This window comes from Delphinapterus leucas, chromosome 8 (assembly GCF_059928025.1).
Source record: "Delphinapterus leucas isolate spDelLeu-1000000601 "Yukka" chromosome 8, BTC_Dleu_Yukka2, whole genome shotgun sequence".
NCBI lineage: Eukaryota > Metazoa > Chordata > Mammalia > Artiodactyla > Monodontidae > Delphinapterus > Delphinapterus leucas.
The window spans coordinates 34,207,919-34,223,158 of NC_143136.1; the positions used below are offsets into that span (position 1 = coordinate 34,207,919).

The 15,240-nt window shown below is 36.0% G+C and overlaps 1 protein-coding gene across 1 annotated transcript in view; it reads left to right on the plus strand.

The window, feature by feature from the left end:
* CATSPERT (catsper channel auxiliary subunit tau) overlaps window positions 1–15,240 on the plus strand; it is a 152,119-nt gene that overhangs the window by 23,828 nt on the left and 113,051 nt on the right. The window contains 2 exon segments of the mRNA XM_089916510.1: window positions 2,951–3,002; window positions 4,725–4,870. Of these exon segments, the coding sequence (XP_089772636.1) occupies window positions 2,951–3,002; window positions 4,725–4,870 (198 nt within the window).

The following is a 15,240-nucleotide window of genomic DNA, read 5'->3' on the forward strand; positions in this document are numbered from 1 at the left end:
TTCATGAATTTTTCATTTTTATGAGTCAGAAAAGCATTCTAGTAATCACTGAAATTTTGGAAAACATCCTGATTCACAGAAAAAATGTCTCTGCTAGGGATTCCCAAATGCTAGTTACATCAGAATTACCTGGGATACTTTTTTAAAACATTGATTCTTGGGCACCACTTAAGATCCGCTAACTTAGAAACTGAGAATGGGGCCTAGGAACCAGTATTTTTGTTAAACTCTTCAGATAATTATATTTTTGTCAGATTTAGGGAACCTTGAGTGATAATTGATCCCACATCTCTCTCTCATCCAAAAAATAATAAACCATAGAAACAAAAACAAACATACTCATCAATCATACACGTACACACACACACAGGTGGGACCTAATATCTAGGCTGAGAACCAGAAAAGTCTGTTTTCTCTTTTGGGCGCTATAGAGAGAGTATAGGCCGTGAAGATCTATGTATGTTTAGAACTATCAAATATTGTGGTATTCTCTCACAGTTACCTTTATTTTCTAAACACTATCAGAAGAGTTAGTGGCTGTGAAATGAGAGTTTCTCTTGTGTCTCTTCTCTAGTTCCTATTGTGTACTAATACATTTTCTTGATTAAAAAATATATGATGAATTTAACACCACCTTTTTAGGGGGAAAATAAGAATAATTCATGTATACACTTTTGTTTTTACAGAATGACCGTGGTGTACCTTACTCGTAAAATTATATAACACTTTCTTCCCTCTATCATAATCAAAGTTGAAGTATAAGCCTTCACTGTCTGACTCTAAACTTAGAAAAGATTCTTTGAAATCACTTTTGGCCATAAACTATTATGCATGTCACTATGTTGACATACTAATTTCTGAAATCCATACTCTTGAATATGACTTCTGCGTGTCTTTAGAACTCACATTTTGAAGAATCTTTTTATTTCTCCCACAGTTCCTAACCTTATAGTTCATATTTTCCTTATTTGAATTGCATATTGCTAGACATCAAAAAGCTTCTCTTAAGAGTTAGCTGGAAGTTTTGACAGATGTTTGGCATGTGACTGATGGCTCCTCCCAGTGTGTGATTCAGCCATATCACCTTCTCTTTGAATGTTCTGTGATTTGGCAAAGTTGGTGCATGTGTAGCCATGATAACTACATCACAACCCACTACTCCTACTTCTAATAATCATATCCCATTTTCAGAAAAAAATGAAAAAGATGTCTTAAAATTGAGCACATAAAGTACTTTTGTCAACAGCTGTGGTTGCTTTCCTGTTTTAAGTGCATGTTTGAGTGTGTTTTGGGGGTCAAGGTGTTGACAGGGTTATTGCTTTGGGCCACAGATGGGTCTCACAATCTGTGGCAACATTTGTTATCTGCAACCTGTGAATGGTCATCATTATGGTTTTTGTTTTGATTTGTTTGTTTGTTTGTTTTTGGCTGCATTGGGTCTTCGTTGCTGTGCATGGGCTTTCTCTAGTTGCAGTGAGCAGGGGCTACTCTTCATTGCAGTGCACAGGCTTTCTCATTGTGGTGGCTTTTCTTGTTGCGGAGCACAGGCTCTAGGCTCACAGGCTTCAGTAGTTGCAGCATGCAGGCTCAGTAGTTGTGACACGCAGGCCCTAGAGCGTGCGAGCTTCAGTAGTTGCAGCACACGGGCTCAGTAGTTGTGGCTTGCGGGCTTAGTTGCTCCGTGGCATGTGGGATCTTCCCAGACCAGGAATCAAACCCGTGTCCCCTGCATTGGCAGGTGAATTCTTAACCACTGCGCCACCAGGGAAGTCCCATCATTATGGTTTTGAATGTTAAATCTTCTTCTATACTTGAATAGAAATTTATTCTCTTTTTTATATTATATGGATCTCTTATGTAAAAGTATAAAAAGCTATTGAAATATAAGGAAAATTAGGATAGTTGCTGATGGCTTCATGTTGAGATACTTGACAGGCAGTCAGTGATTTATGACAGAATTTTTATATATAGAATTATGCAAAACAAAATTATAGCTATATTTCCCTGTTTTACCCTCCTTGCGTGCACCCAATTTTAAGAAGTTAACAGTGATTTGTGGACTTTCCTATGGCAATACCATTTTAAGTCTCACTTAGATTAGAACCTTTCTTTCAACATAACATTTTATACGTATGTCTCTCTAAGAAGTAGACCACAATATTTTCTTCTTTAGAATTTCATCATTCAGATACAGTAGTCTTTTAATTAAATATTGAGTGCTAACTTCTTTTTCTGCATTGTTCTAAAACCAAATCCTTAAAATTACTTACGCTATATTTAAAACTACTATTGGACCATTTATTTTGTTTCACAGATATTTAATATAATATTGCTCTTGTTTTTACTTGATTTTTAAGACCAAGCATGGCTGAATTAAGATCAAATGGCCTACATTTGGCTAATACTGCATATTAGTATTCAAGTATTCCTGTATGAATTTTGTACTTGATTTTATGGTTAAACACAAGATACAATTTTTCTTAACATTTGGAAACACTTTGTACAAGAGAGAATGAGTACTTCACAGCCCTTGTCATATTATAGTCAGTGAACGATTGTTGAATGAATAAAGTGGTTTTAGGATACTGGATAAAAAAGCTTATCTGAAGCAAGGCATATTTCTTGTTATATGCCAGATGCTATGTTGTATCAGTTCTTACCTAATGTAAAATCAAAATGATTCAAAGAATGACATTTGGATTGAAGTTAATAAATGAACCATTTTTTCCTTTGTATTCTTGTTTGTTTTAAGTTTACTTTGAACAAATCTTGCCTATTTTTCTGCTTTCTGGTGTTTTCTGTAACTAGATATTTCTAAAAAGAAAAAATATTTCTAATGAGAAAAACTAACAAATTGAAACTTAAAAAAATATAGTTTGGTGAGAGTAAAATGGAAGAAAAGTTAACTTTTAAAACTTAATTCGCTGTGTTTTTATTTTGATTGTTATAGGTTGGCTGCCTAGCCATTCATGTAAAGAAGTGCAAACATTTTACGCCTAGGAGTATCCTTTCTTTTGATTTAAGAACCATACTGTGATCATATATCACTGTTTCTGTTATATATTGCTGCCTTACAAAACACTCTAAGACTCAGTGGCTTAAACCATTAACCATTTTATTACCAATCACTATCTGTACGTTCACTAGGTGGTTCTTCTGCTTCACATTATCCCTGCTGGGGCTGCAGTTCAAAAGGGCTGGGATACCTAAAACGGCTCATTTACATGTCTGGTGCCTTAGTGAGAATGCCTGAAAGATTGGACTTAGCTGAGATGCTGAAAGGGTTAAACCTTTCTTTCCATGTAGTCCTAGGGTCTTGTCTTTCATCATTAAACATTTTTTCTGCATTAATTTTGATTTAAAAATATTACATTAAAATATCGATTACTGAAGTTTTTGGTGTCCACTTAAATTTTGTACCCTGGGTAGTGCCACCCTATCCTAGTCTCAGCCCTGGTCACATCAGTTGCATGTTAAAGTAGTCACAGGACCAGGCCAGATTAAAGAGCAGAGGAAAATAAACTCCACTTTTTTTTTTTTTTTAATTACTTTATTTATTTATTTTTGGCTGCGTTGGGTCTTTGTTGCTGCGTGCGGGCTTTCTCTAGTTGCGGCGAGCAGGGGCTACTCTTCATTGCGGTGCGCGGGCTTCTCATTGCGGTGGCTTCTCTTGTCGCGGAGCATGGGCTCTAGGTGCGTGGGCTTCAGTAGTTGTGGCACGCAGGCTCAGTAGTTGTGGCGTGCGGGCTCAGTAGTTGTGGCGCATGGGCTCAGTTACTCCACGGCATGTGGGATCTTCCCGGGTCAGGGTTCGAACCCGTGTCCCCTGCCTTGGCAGGTGGATTCCCAACCACTGTACCACCAGGGAAGTCCTAAACTCCACTTTTTGATGTGGAGAGTGACAAAAGATTTTTAGCTATCTGTAATCCACCTCGATCATTATGTAAGTTAAAGAAAATATACATATCTTCTTGGATGATAATACTAATTTATTTCTAATTAATAACTTTGCTTCTCAAACACTGTTTAAAGGGTTTATTTTTCTCGGTGCCTTTAAATAAGCTGAATGCTTATTATTAGATCTGTCATGGCATAAAGCCAGTCTCATTATGAAGACTTGATGTTTCTTTTGTATATAAAGTGAACTATTGAAGAGAATTCTAAATAGAGAGAGTTTTGAAGATAATTAAATCATAAAACAAAATCGTTTTAATTCATGGAGTGCTATGAAAGATAAAAATACAGACCAATATAGTATAAGTGAAGTATATAGTGAAGTGAATTACAAAGTAGAATGCTGCTTTAAATTTTGTTGTCCTAAAATTAAGAATAAATTACTCTGAAGTGACATATTTTTTGAAGTTTTAAATTTCTATGTAATTATGCTTAGAAAAAAATTTTCAAGTATGTATTGGAAATGTTTAGTCACCTTAAAAATAATATATAGCAAAATTTGCAAAAGACTTATAATGGAAATGTGAGGATAAAAATATGAGAAGTAATCTAAGGAAGAATCAACCTTCTTTTCATACTTATATTGTACCTACCACTGATGGGCAAAAATACTATTTTAAAAGACTTTCCTTATTGTTTAATATGCTCTATAATTTCTTTCTTTATTTGATTGATTCATAGATTTTGGCCTGAATTGTTTAATGGATTAATTTTACAATGTGTTACTGTTCAATTACAACAAAGTTTGCTTCCTAAATATGTATTTTCAGTCGGTTTACAACATTACAGTAATTTGTTCATTCGCATCTCTATTAACTACGTGGTGAAATGTACAAAAAAGTATAGCTTGCTACCCCCAAACAATGAAGAGGACACTGTAATTACATTTGATGAAGTGAAATATTTTTCTGTACAGGTAATGTTAAATTTCTCTTCTAAATAAAAGAATGCATTTTTATAGTTTCAAACGTTCTACACTAACAATGTCTTTTTTTTTTCCAGGGGGCAGGAAAGAAACAAAAGCAATGTTCTTTTATTTGATACTTTACAGTATTTTATTTCTGTATTATAGGCTATATTGATGTTTTTAGAGTTTACTGTAGAATACATAATCATGGTGTTCTCTGAGATCTTGCTGTCAGTGATTCTGAGTGTTTATCACACATGGATGCATTTTTCTGTCTTAGTCTTCCCCTCCCATTTGCCCTCTTACACCTGCCTTAGTCAGCGTGGACTACTATAACAAATTACCATAGACTGGGTGGCTTAAACAACAAACCTTTATTTCTCACCTTTCTGGAAGGTGAGAAGTTCCTTATAAGGACAGTAATCAGATTCATGAGGGCTCCATTCTCATGACCTAGTGACCTCCCAAACACACCACCTACAAATACCATCACATTGGAGATTTAGACTTCAACATATGAGTTTTAAGGGGACACAAACGTTCAGTGCATAGCACACCCTTTTTTTTCATCTCCTCCTTTCCCTCTCTCCTTTCTTCTTATATAGACTCTCTCTAATTACTTTCGCACGGATTAGCTTATTTAGTCTTTATAACCCTTCAATATATATATATACTCTTATTATCATCTTTATTTTGCAGATGAGGAAACAGATACTGTAAGGTTTAAAGAACTTTCTTAAGGTCATAGAACTAGTAGTTGGTGGAGGTGAGAATGCAGTCAGTCTGGCTTCATTAAACCACCTCTCACACCAGAGCTTGCTATGCTGAGTTTGCTTCTGTTTACAGTTAAGCTTCTTAGAATCTTAAATGTATCTCAGAGTTGTCTTTAAAATGAGTGACACTATTTCATTTAGCTGTAGGATTCCTTGATTTGTCCAGTTGTTTCCTGATAGTTTTATTACATTAGTTGAATTTTAGTGAAATCCTAAAACATTTCCTGTATACCATATATACGTATATATATATATATTTTTTCAAACTTCATTTTGCTTAACTGTTGAGTATTGAAGACAGTTCTTTAAACATAGTTTTTAAAAAAAGCATTGTTTTGCTAGAGGTAATCCATATTATTTCTTTTACTTTGCCAGTAATTTTCCTAGACTTCATTGCCAAGTTTTCAATAATTTTGTGGCTATATGTCCATTTAAATAAAACTTGAAATTAATACTGGAAAACAATATAAATTAATAGGGTGATTTTTAGCATAATCAAAATATCTTTCCTATATTTATTTTAATAGGAGCTATTAGTTTGAGTATAATAAGAGGAGAGTTTTAGTGGAACTCTAATGGAAAGTTTGGGAATGACCTAGTAATATTTACATAGAAAATGTACAAGCAAACAAAGAAACATAAAAAAAGCAAGACACATATTAACTCCAGGGAAATTAAAAAATGATACTTGTAAGTATATTATTAAACCCTGAAAAATAGTTACATATACATAATAATATAAACACTAAGTATTATTCTAACAAAAAAATGATATATAATATACTGGAGGACTGAGGGGAAAAGAAACGTGAAAATTGTGGGAGGAGGATGTTGAGAGTGAATATTTTTCTTCCACAATAAGCAGTCAGTAGATGATATATACATGACTTCAATGTTCATAGTAGCATTATTTACAGTAGCCAAGATATGGAAGCAACCTAAATGTCCATCAACAGATGAATGGATAAAGAAGATATATATACATACATACATATATACATGTACATATGCATGATGGAATACTACTCAGCCATAAAAAAGAATGAAATTTTACCATTTGCAGCAACATGGATGGACTTGGAGGGCATTATGCTGAGTGAAATAAGTCAGGAAAGACAAATACTGTATGATATCACTTATATGTGAGATCTAAAAGCATACAACAAACTAGTGAATATAACAAAAAAGAAGAAGACTCATAGATACAGAGGACCAACTAGTGGTTACCAGTGGGGAGAGGGAAGGGGAAGGGGCAAAATAGGGGTGGGGAATTAAGAGGTACAAAGTATTAGGTATAAAACAAGCTACAAGGATATATTGTACAACATGGGGAATGTAGCAAATATTTTATAATAACTATAAATGGAGTATAACCTTTAAAAACTGTGAATCACTATGTTGTACACCTGTAGTTTATATAATATTATGCATCAACTGTACTTCAGTTAAAAAAATAGATAGTATCTAAAAACTAAAAAGAAAAAAAAAAAGTAATTAGTAACATGATTTTATGCCCCAAACCAGAGAAATCCCTTAAAAAGGTTGAAAGGTGGCTTCTGAAGAGTGAAAATTAGGTAGTGGGTTGGGTAGTGTACTAAATTATACCTGGGATCGAATTTATGGAAGTATGACTGAATGACGACATAGGGTAATGCCGTTGAAGGAAGAATTTATTATTTATATTTCCTGAGAAAAAGGGACACACCACACCACACCACCCCGGAAGTTTCAGGGTGGTCAGGAGGCAGAAGACAGAAGCAAGGGGAGAGCCCAAGCCAAAGCCTTTATTGGGGTTTCCTTGAGAAAGGTAATGCAGGGTGGCATTCAACAGCTTAGAATTGACTAGTCTGAATAATTCCAGCAGGCTTTGGGCTGTAGTATAGTCTCTAGTTGCCTGGTACCTGGCCCTGGGATGATTTAGGGCAGGGGAAATATTGGTTCCATGTGAGAGATAAGGAGGTGGTTAGGGCTATAGACTTGAGATTGGTTAGTTAGCCTATGAAAGATGTGCTACTATCAAGCCAAGCCCTTTCCTATCTCTAGGATCTGGCTAGCCCGGGGAGGGAAAATCTCTCCCTGGCCAGCAAGCTTTTTAAGATGTTGAAACATCCTAAAATATAGGGGAAAAAACGGTTAATACAAGTGGGAGAAAAAACATTTCTTTGATTTAGCCATTGTAAAACTGTTTGACTTTTAAACTATGTACTACCTAACTAGGATAAAATAAAATTATACTGTATATACTCTAGGACGTTAATTTGCTAAAGCTTACAAAGTAGATCTAGGTTAAAAATAAAAACATACACATCAAAAAATAAAAAGGAATAGCAAGTGGATTTAACCTAGTTTAATTGTTCTGGAAAGCTGTTGGGTAAGTGATGTTAAAACAAAACTCATATCAAAGAATGAATAGTAGAGGATTTCTGTTCCGGCCATGCCTTAGCAGTTGATAGTAGATTTACTCTTCTCTTCTACACAAGCCTAAAACTAGTAAAATATATGAATCAACTATTTTTTGGTATTTGACAATGGGAATTTGGAGGGCTGCAATCCTTAAGAGAAGGGAAGCACAAGAGGTGAGCTCCACGTTTACAATAGCTTTCTGTCTGGCAGCAAATCTGGCACAGAGAAGTGAAACCCAAGCAGAAAGTAACAGTCTTTCTGGGTGGAGGAAGCAGAGGCTGAGCAGAGGAAACAGATGAGTTTTGGGCTGCTAAGGTGGCTGGAATTTGTAAAGCAGGGTACTAGAGAGGAGGGAGCAGCAGATAAGGAGCGCTAGAAATCTGTGTAGGTTTTCCACTCAGGTTCTTGGCTGGATCCTAAAGTGTGCATGTGCAAGGGGAGTTTGTAGGAGAAATTACAGAGAACAAGTGCTGGAGAGCTGAGAGCTGAATAGAGATTTCAGAAGTCACAAATTCAGAGTCTGATGCAGCTAAAGTGGAGAGAACTTGTTGAACATGCTCAGTATTCAGTTGAGATCCCAGAAAGGCCAGGTCTTAGGAATAAGGATCATATCCTAAGAGTAAGGGTTAAACCTACTAGGACTAAAGACAAAAAGTGAAACAGACCTATCCTCAAACTTTTTCATAGAATCAAGATGATCTTCCAGTAGTTGATTGCATTCCAGAAAAGAACTCAGTAGTTCTTAGAGGAAGATATAAAAATCCAGAGTCTCGGGCTTCCCTGGTGGCGTAGTGGTTGAGAGTCCACCTGCTGATGCGGGGGACACGGGTTTGTGCCCCGGTCTGGGAGGATCCCACATGCCGCGGAGTGGCTAGGCCCATGAGCCATGGCTGCTGAGCCTGCGCGTCAGGAGCCTGTGCTCCGCAACGGGAGAGGCCACAACAGTGAGAGGCCTGCGTACCACACAAAAAAAACAAAAACAAAAAAACCCAGAGTCTCTATTACATATCCTTCACAATGCCCATCATATAATAAAGAATTGCTATTCATGGGGAAATAAAAACAGACAATAGGGGTAAACCCACAGGTGACCCAAATGTTTGAATCTGCAGACTGGAACATTATAACTATCATAAATGTGTCAAAGTGGAAAAGGAGGACAAAATGGATGATCACAATGGGAATTTTGAAGAGAATGGAAACTAAAAAGAACCAAATGGAGGTTCTAGATATGAAAAATATAATATTGACATGAAAAATTCATTTGAAATGTTTCAAAGCATTCTGAACAGAACAGAAGGATCTGTTAACTGAAAGACAAGTCAATAGAAATCATTCAAATTGGGGCTTAGAGAGAAAAAAGATTGAAAAATGGAAGAGACCAGTGGGCAATATCACTCAATTTATAGATGTGTAATTACATGCCAGAAGGAAAGAAGAGGAAGTATTTAGAGTATTTAATATTTTAGAATTTTCTCTGCCAAACATTTTCCAAAGTTGATGAAAGACATCAATCTATAGATTCAAGAAACTCAGTGAACCTCAAGCAAAATAAGTACAAAGATGATCACACCAAAATACATCATAGTCAAACTGCTAAAAATGAAAATGAAAAAGAAAATCTTAAAGGTAGCCAGAGGGAAAAAACACATGACATTCAAGTGAACAACAGTAAGGATAACAGCATACTTCCCATCAGAAATAGTGGAGGTCAGGGACTACCCTGGTGGTCCAGTGGTTAAGAATCTGCCTTCCAATGCAGGGGACGCGGGTTTGATCCCAGGTTGGGTGACTAAGATCCCATGTGCCATGGGGCAACTAAGTCTGTGTGCCACAACTACTGAGCCCACGTGCACTAGAGCCCATGTGCCGCAACAAAGAGCCCGTGTACCACAACAAAAGATCCCACGTGCCGCAACAAAGATCCTGCATACCTCAACTAAGACCTGACACAGCCAAATAAATAAAACAAATAAATAAATAAATAAAAATTTTAAAGAAGTGGAGGTCAGGTGTCAAGCAAATGCCGTCTTTCAAGTGGTAAAAATAAGGTCAACCTAGATTTCTAAATCCAGTGAAAGTATTCTCCTAAAAGACTGTGAAAGACAAAAGCTGAGGGTTTTATCATTTTAATAAACATCAAAGGAAGGTTGATCCCAAATGGAAGTCCAGATTCACAGGAAGGAATGAAGAACACTGGTAATGGTAAATATATGGGTAAAAATAAAAGACTATTGAAAAGAAGAAAATAAATAAAAAGACTATTTTAGAAATGTTCTCCGAAAGACTAGATTGGTTTTTTTTTTACATATATACATTTAAATTTTTTAAATTATATATTGGAGTATAGTTGATTAACAATGTTGTGTTAGTTTCAGATATACAGCAAAGTGATTCAGTTATACATATACATGTATCTATTTTTCAAATTCTTTTCCCGTTTAGGTTATTACAGAATATTTTAAAATTAATTAATTAATTTTTGGCTGTGTTGGGTCTTCATTGCTGCACACAGGCTTTCTCTAGTTGCCGGCGAGTGGGGGCTACTCTTCGTTGTGGTGCATGGGTTTCTTACTGTGGTGGCTTCTCTTGTTGTGGAGCATAGCCTCTAGGCACGTGGGCTTCAATAGTTGTGGCATGCGGGCTCTGTAGTTATGGTCACGGGCTCTAGAGCACAGGCTCAGTAGTTGTGGCACACAGCCTTAGTGTCTCTGTGGGATCTCCCTGGATCAGGGAACGAACCTGTGTCCCCTACATTGGATTCTTAACCACTGCGCCACCAGGGAGGTCCTTATTACAGAATATTGAGCAGCGTTCCCTGTGCTATACAGTAGGTCTTTGCTGGTTATCTATTTTTAAATATAGCAGTCTGTACATGTCAGTCCCAAACTCCCAGTCTATCCCTCCCTCCACACCCTTCCTCAGTGGTAACCATAATTTCGTTCTCTAAGTCTCTGAGTCTGTTTCTGTTTTGTAAATAAGTTCATTTGTATATATTTTTTTAGATTTCACATATAAGGGATATCATATGATATTTGTCTTTCTCACTTCATTTAGTGTGATAATATCCAGGTTCATCCATGTTGCCACAAATGGCATTATTTCATTCTTTTTAATGGCTGAGTAATATTCCATTGTATATATGTACTACATCTTCTTTATCCATTCCTTCATCAATGGACATTTAGGTTGCTTCCATGTCTTGGCTATTGTAAACAGCACTGCAGTGAACATTGGCATGCATGTACCCTTTCGAATATTTGTTTTTCTCTGGATATATGCCCAGGAGTGGGATTGCTGGATCATATGGTAGCTTCATTTTTAGTTTTTTAAGGAACCTCCATACTGTTCTCCATAATGGCTGTACCGATTTACATTCCCACCAACAGTGCAAGAGGGTTCCCTTTTCCCCACACCCTCTCCAGCATTTATTGTCTGTAGACTTTTTGATGATGGCCATTGTGACTGGTTTGAGGTGATACCTCATTGTAGTTTTGATTTGCATTTCTCTAATAATTAGCGATGTTGAGCATCTTTTCCTGTGCCTCTTGGCCATCTGTTTGTCATCTTTGGAGAAATGTCGGTTTAGGTCTTCTGCCCATTTTTTTGATTGGGTTGTTTGCTTTTTTGTTATTGAGCTGAATGAGCTGTTTGTAAATTTTGGAGATTTATCCCTTGTCAGTCTCATCGTTTGTAAATATTTTCTTCCATTCTGTGGGTTGTCTTTTCATTTTGTTTATGGTTTCCTTTGATGTGCAAAAGCTTTTGAGTTTAATTATATCCCATTTGTTTATTTTTGTTTTTATTTCCATTACTCTAAGAGATGGATTGAAAAAGTTAATTGTGGTGATTTATGTCAAAGAGAGTTCTGCCTATTTTTTCCTCTAAGAGTTTTATAGGATCCAGTCTTACATTTAGGTCTTTAATTCATTTTGCATTTATTTTTGTTTATAGTGTTAGAGAATGTCCTAATTTCATTTTTTTACATGTAGCTGTCTGGTTTTCCCAGCACCATTTATTAAGGAGACTATCTTTTCTCCACTGTATAATCTTGCCTCCTTTGTCATAGATTAATTGAACATAGGTGCATGCATTTATTTCTGGACTTTCAATCATGTTCCATTGATCTATATTTCTGTTTTTGTGCCAGTACCATACTGTTTTGATTACTGTAGCTTTGTAGTATAGTCTGAAGTCAGGGAGCCTGATTCCTTCAGCTCTGTTTTTCTTTCTCAAGATTGCTCTGGCTATTTGGGGTCTTTTGTGTCTCCATACAAATTTTGAGAATTTTTGCTCTAGTTCTGTGAAAAACGCCATTGGTAATTTGATAGGGATTGCATTGAATCTGTAGATTGCTTGGGGTAGTATAGTCATTTTCACAATATTCATTCTTCCAATCCAAGGGCATGGTATATCTTTCCATCTGTTTGTGTCATCTTCAGTTTCTTTCATCAGCGTCTTACAGTTTTCAGAGTACAGGTCTTTTGCCTCCTTAGGTAGGTTTATTTTATTCTTTTTGATGTAGTGGTAAATAGGATTGTTTCTTGAATTTCTCTTTCTTATCTTTCATTGTTAGTGTTTAGAAATGTAACAGATTTCTGTGTATTAATTTTTTAACTTTACCAAATTCATTGATGAGCTCTAGTAGTTTTCTGGTAGCATCTTTAGAATTTTCTCTGTATAGTATCATGTCATCTGCAAACAGTGACAGTTTTACTTCTTCTTTTCCAATTCAGATTCTTTAAATTTGTTTTTCTTCTCTGATTGCCATGGCTAGGACTTCCAAAAACTATGTTGAATAAAAGTGGTGAAAGTGGACATCTTGGTCTTGTTCCTGATCTTGGAGGAAATGCTTTCAGCTTTAACCACTGAGTATGATGTTAGCTGTAGGTTGTCATATGTAGCCTTTATCATGCTGAGGTATGTTCCCGCTATGTCCACTTTCTGCAGTTTTTATCATAAATGTAAGACCAGATACTATAAAACTCCTAGAGGAAAACATAGGCAGGACACTCTTTGACATAAATTGCAGCAATATCTTTTTGGATCCATGTCCTAGAGTAATGGAAATAAAAACAAAAGTAAACAAATGGGACCTAATTAAACTTAAAACCTTTTGCACAGAAAAGGAAACCATAAACAAAATGAGAGGTTTTTTTTTAGTCACAGTTTCAATTTTAGTACTTGTGATTGTGTCTGTTCATATTTTCTATTTCTTCCTGGTTCAAACTTGGGAGACTGCACCTTTCTAAGAATTTGTCCATTTCTTCCAGGTTGTTCATTTTACTGGCATATAGTTGCTTGTAGTAGTCTCTTAAGATCCTTCGTGTTTCTGTGGTGGCCATTGTAACTTCTTCTTTTTCATTTCTAATTTTATCGATTTGAGCACTCCACCTTTTTTTCTTGAAGAGTGTGGCTAAAGGTTTATCAATTCTATCTTTTCAAAGAACCAGCTTTTAGTTTCATTGATCTTTTCTGTTGTTTTATTTGTCTCTATTTCATTTATTTCCTCTCTGATCTTTATGATTTCTTTCCTTCTGCTAACTTTGGGTTTTGTGTGTTCTTCTTTCACCAGTTGCTTTAGGTGTAAGATTAGGTTTTTATTTGGGATTTTTCTTGTTTCCTGAGGTAAGCTTGTATCACTATAAACTTCCCTCTTAGAACTGCTTTTGCTGTGTGCCATAGGTTTTGGATCATCGTGCTTTTGTTTTCATTTGTCTCTATTTTTTTAAATCTTTTTTTTAATAGATCTTTATTGGAGTATAATTGCTTCACAATACTTTGTTAGTTTCTGTTGTACACCAAAGTGAATCAGCCATATGCATACATATGTCCCCATATCCCTTCCCTTTTGAGCCTCCCTCCATCCTTCCTATCCCACCCCTCGAGGTCATCGCAAAGCACCAAGCTGATCTCTCTGTGCTATGCTGCTGCTTCCCACTAGCTAACTGTTTTACATTTCGTAGTGTATATATGTCGATGCTACTCTCACTTCACCCCAGCTTCCCTCTCACACCCCGTGTCCTCAAGTCCATTCTCTATGTCTACATCTCTATTCCTGCCTTGCAACTAGGCAGGAATCATCAGTACCAATTTTTTTTTAGATTCCATATATATGTGTTAGCATACAGTATTTGTTTTTCTCTTTCTGACTTACTTCACTCTGTGTGACAGACTCTAGGTCCATCCACCTCACTACAAGTAACTCAATTTCATTTCTTTTTATGGCTGAGTAATATTCCATTGTATATATGTGCCACAACTTCTTTATCCATTCATCTGTTGATGAACATTTAGGTTGCTTCCATGTCTTGGCTATTGTAAATAGAGCTGCAATGAACATTGTGGTACATGATTCTTTTTGAATTATGGTTTTCTCAGGGTATATGCCCAGTAGTGGGATTGCTGGGTCATATGGTATTTCTGTTTTTAGATTTTTAAGGAATCTCCATACTGTTTATTTCCATAGTGGTTGTATCAATTTACATTCCCACCAACAGTGCAGGAGAGTTCCCTGTGCACCACACCCTTTCCAGCATTTACTGTTTCTAGATTTTTTGATGATAGCCATTCTGACAGGTGTGAGGTGATACCTCATTGTAGTTTTGATTTGCATTTCTCTAATAATTAGTGACATTGAACATCTTTTCATGTGCCTCTTGGCCATCTGTATGTCTTCCTTGGTGAAATGTCTGTTTAGGTCTTCTGCCCATTTTTTAACTGGATTTTTTGTTTTTTTGATATTGAGCTCCATGAGCTGTTTGTATATTTTGGAGATTAATCCTTTGTCTGTTGTTTCATTTGCAAATATTTTCTCCCATTCTGAGGGTTGTCTTTTTGTCTTGTTTATGGTTTCCTTTGCTGTGCAAAAGCTTTTGTGTTTAAGTCCCATTTGTTTATTTTTGTTTTTATTTTCGTTTCTCTAGGAGGTGGGTCAAAAAAGTTCTTGCTGTGGTTTATGTCAGAGAGTGTTTTACCTGTGTTTTCATCTAAGAGTTTTATAGTGTCTGGTCTTACATTTAGGTCTTTAATCCATTTGGAGTTTATGTTTGTGTATGGTGTTAGGGAGTGTTCTAATTTCATTCTTTTACATGTAGCTGTCCAGTTTTTCATTTGTCTCTAGGTATTTTTAAATTTCTTCCTTGATTTCTTCAGTGATCCATTGGGTGTTTAGTGGCATATTGTTTAGCCTCCATCTGTTTA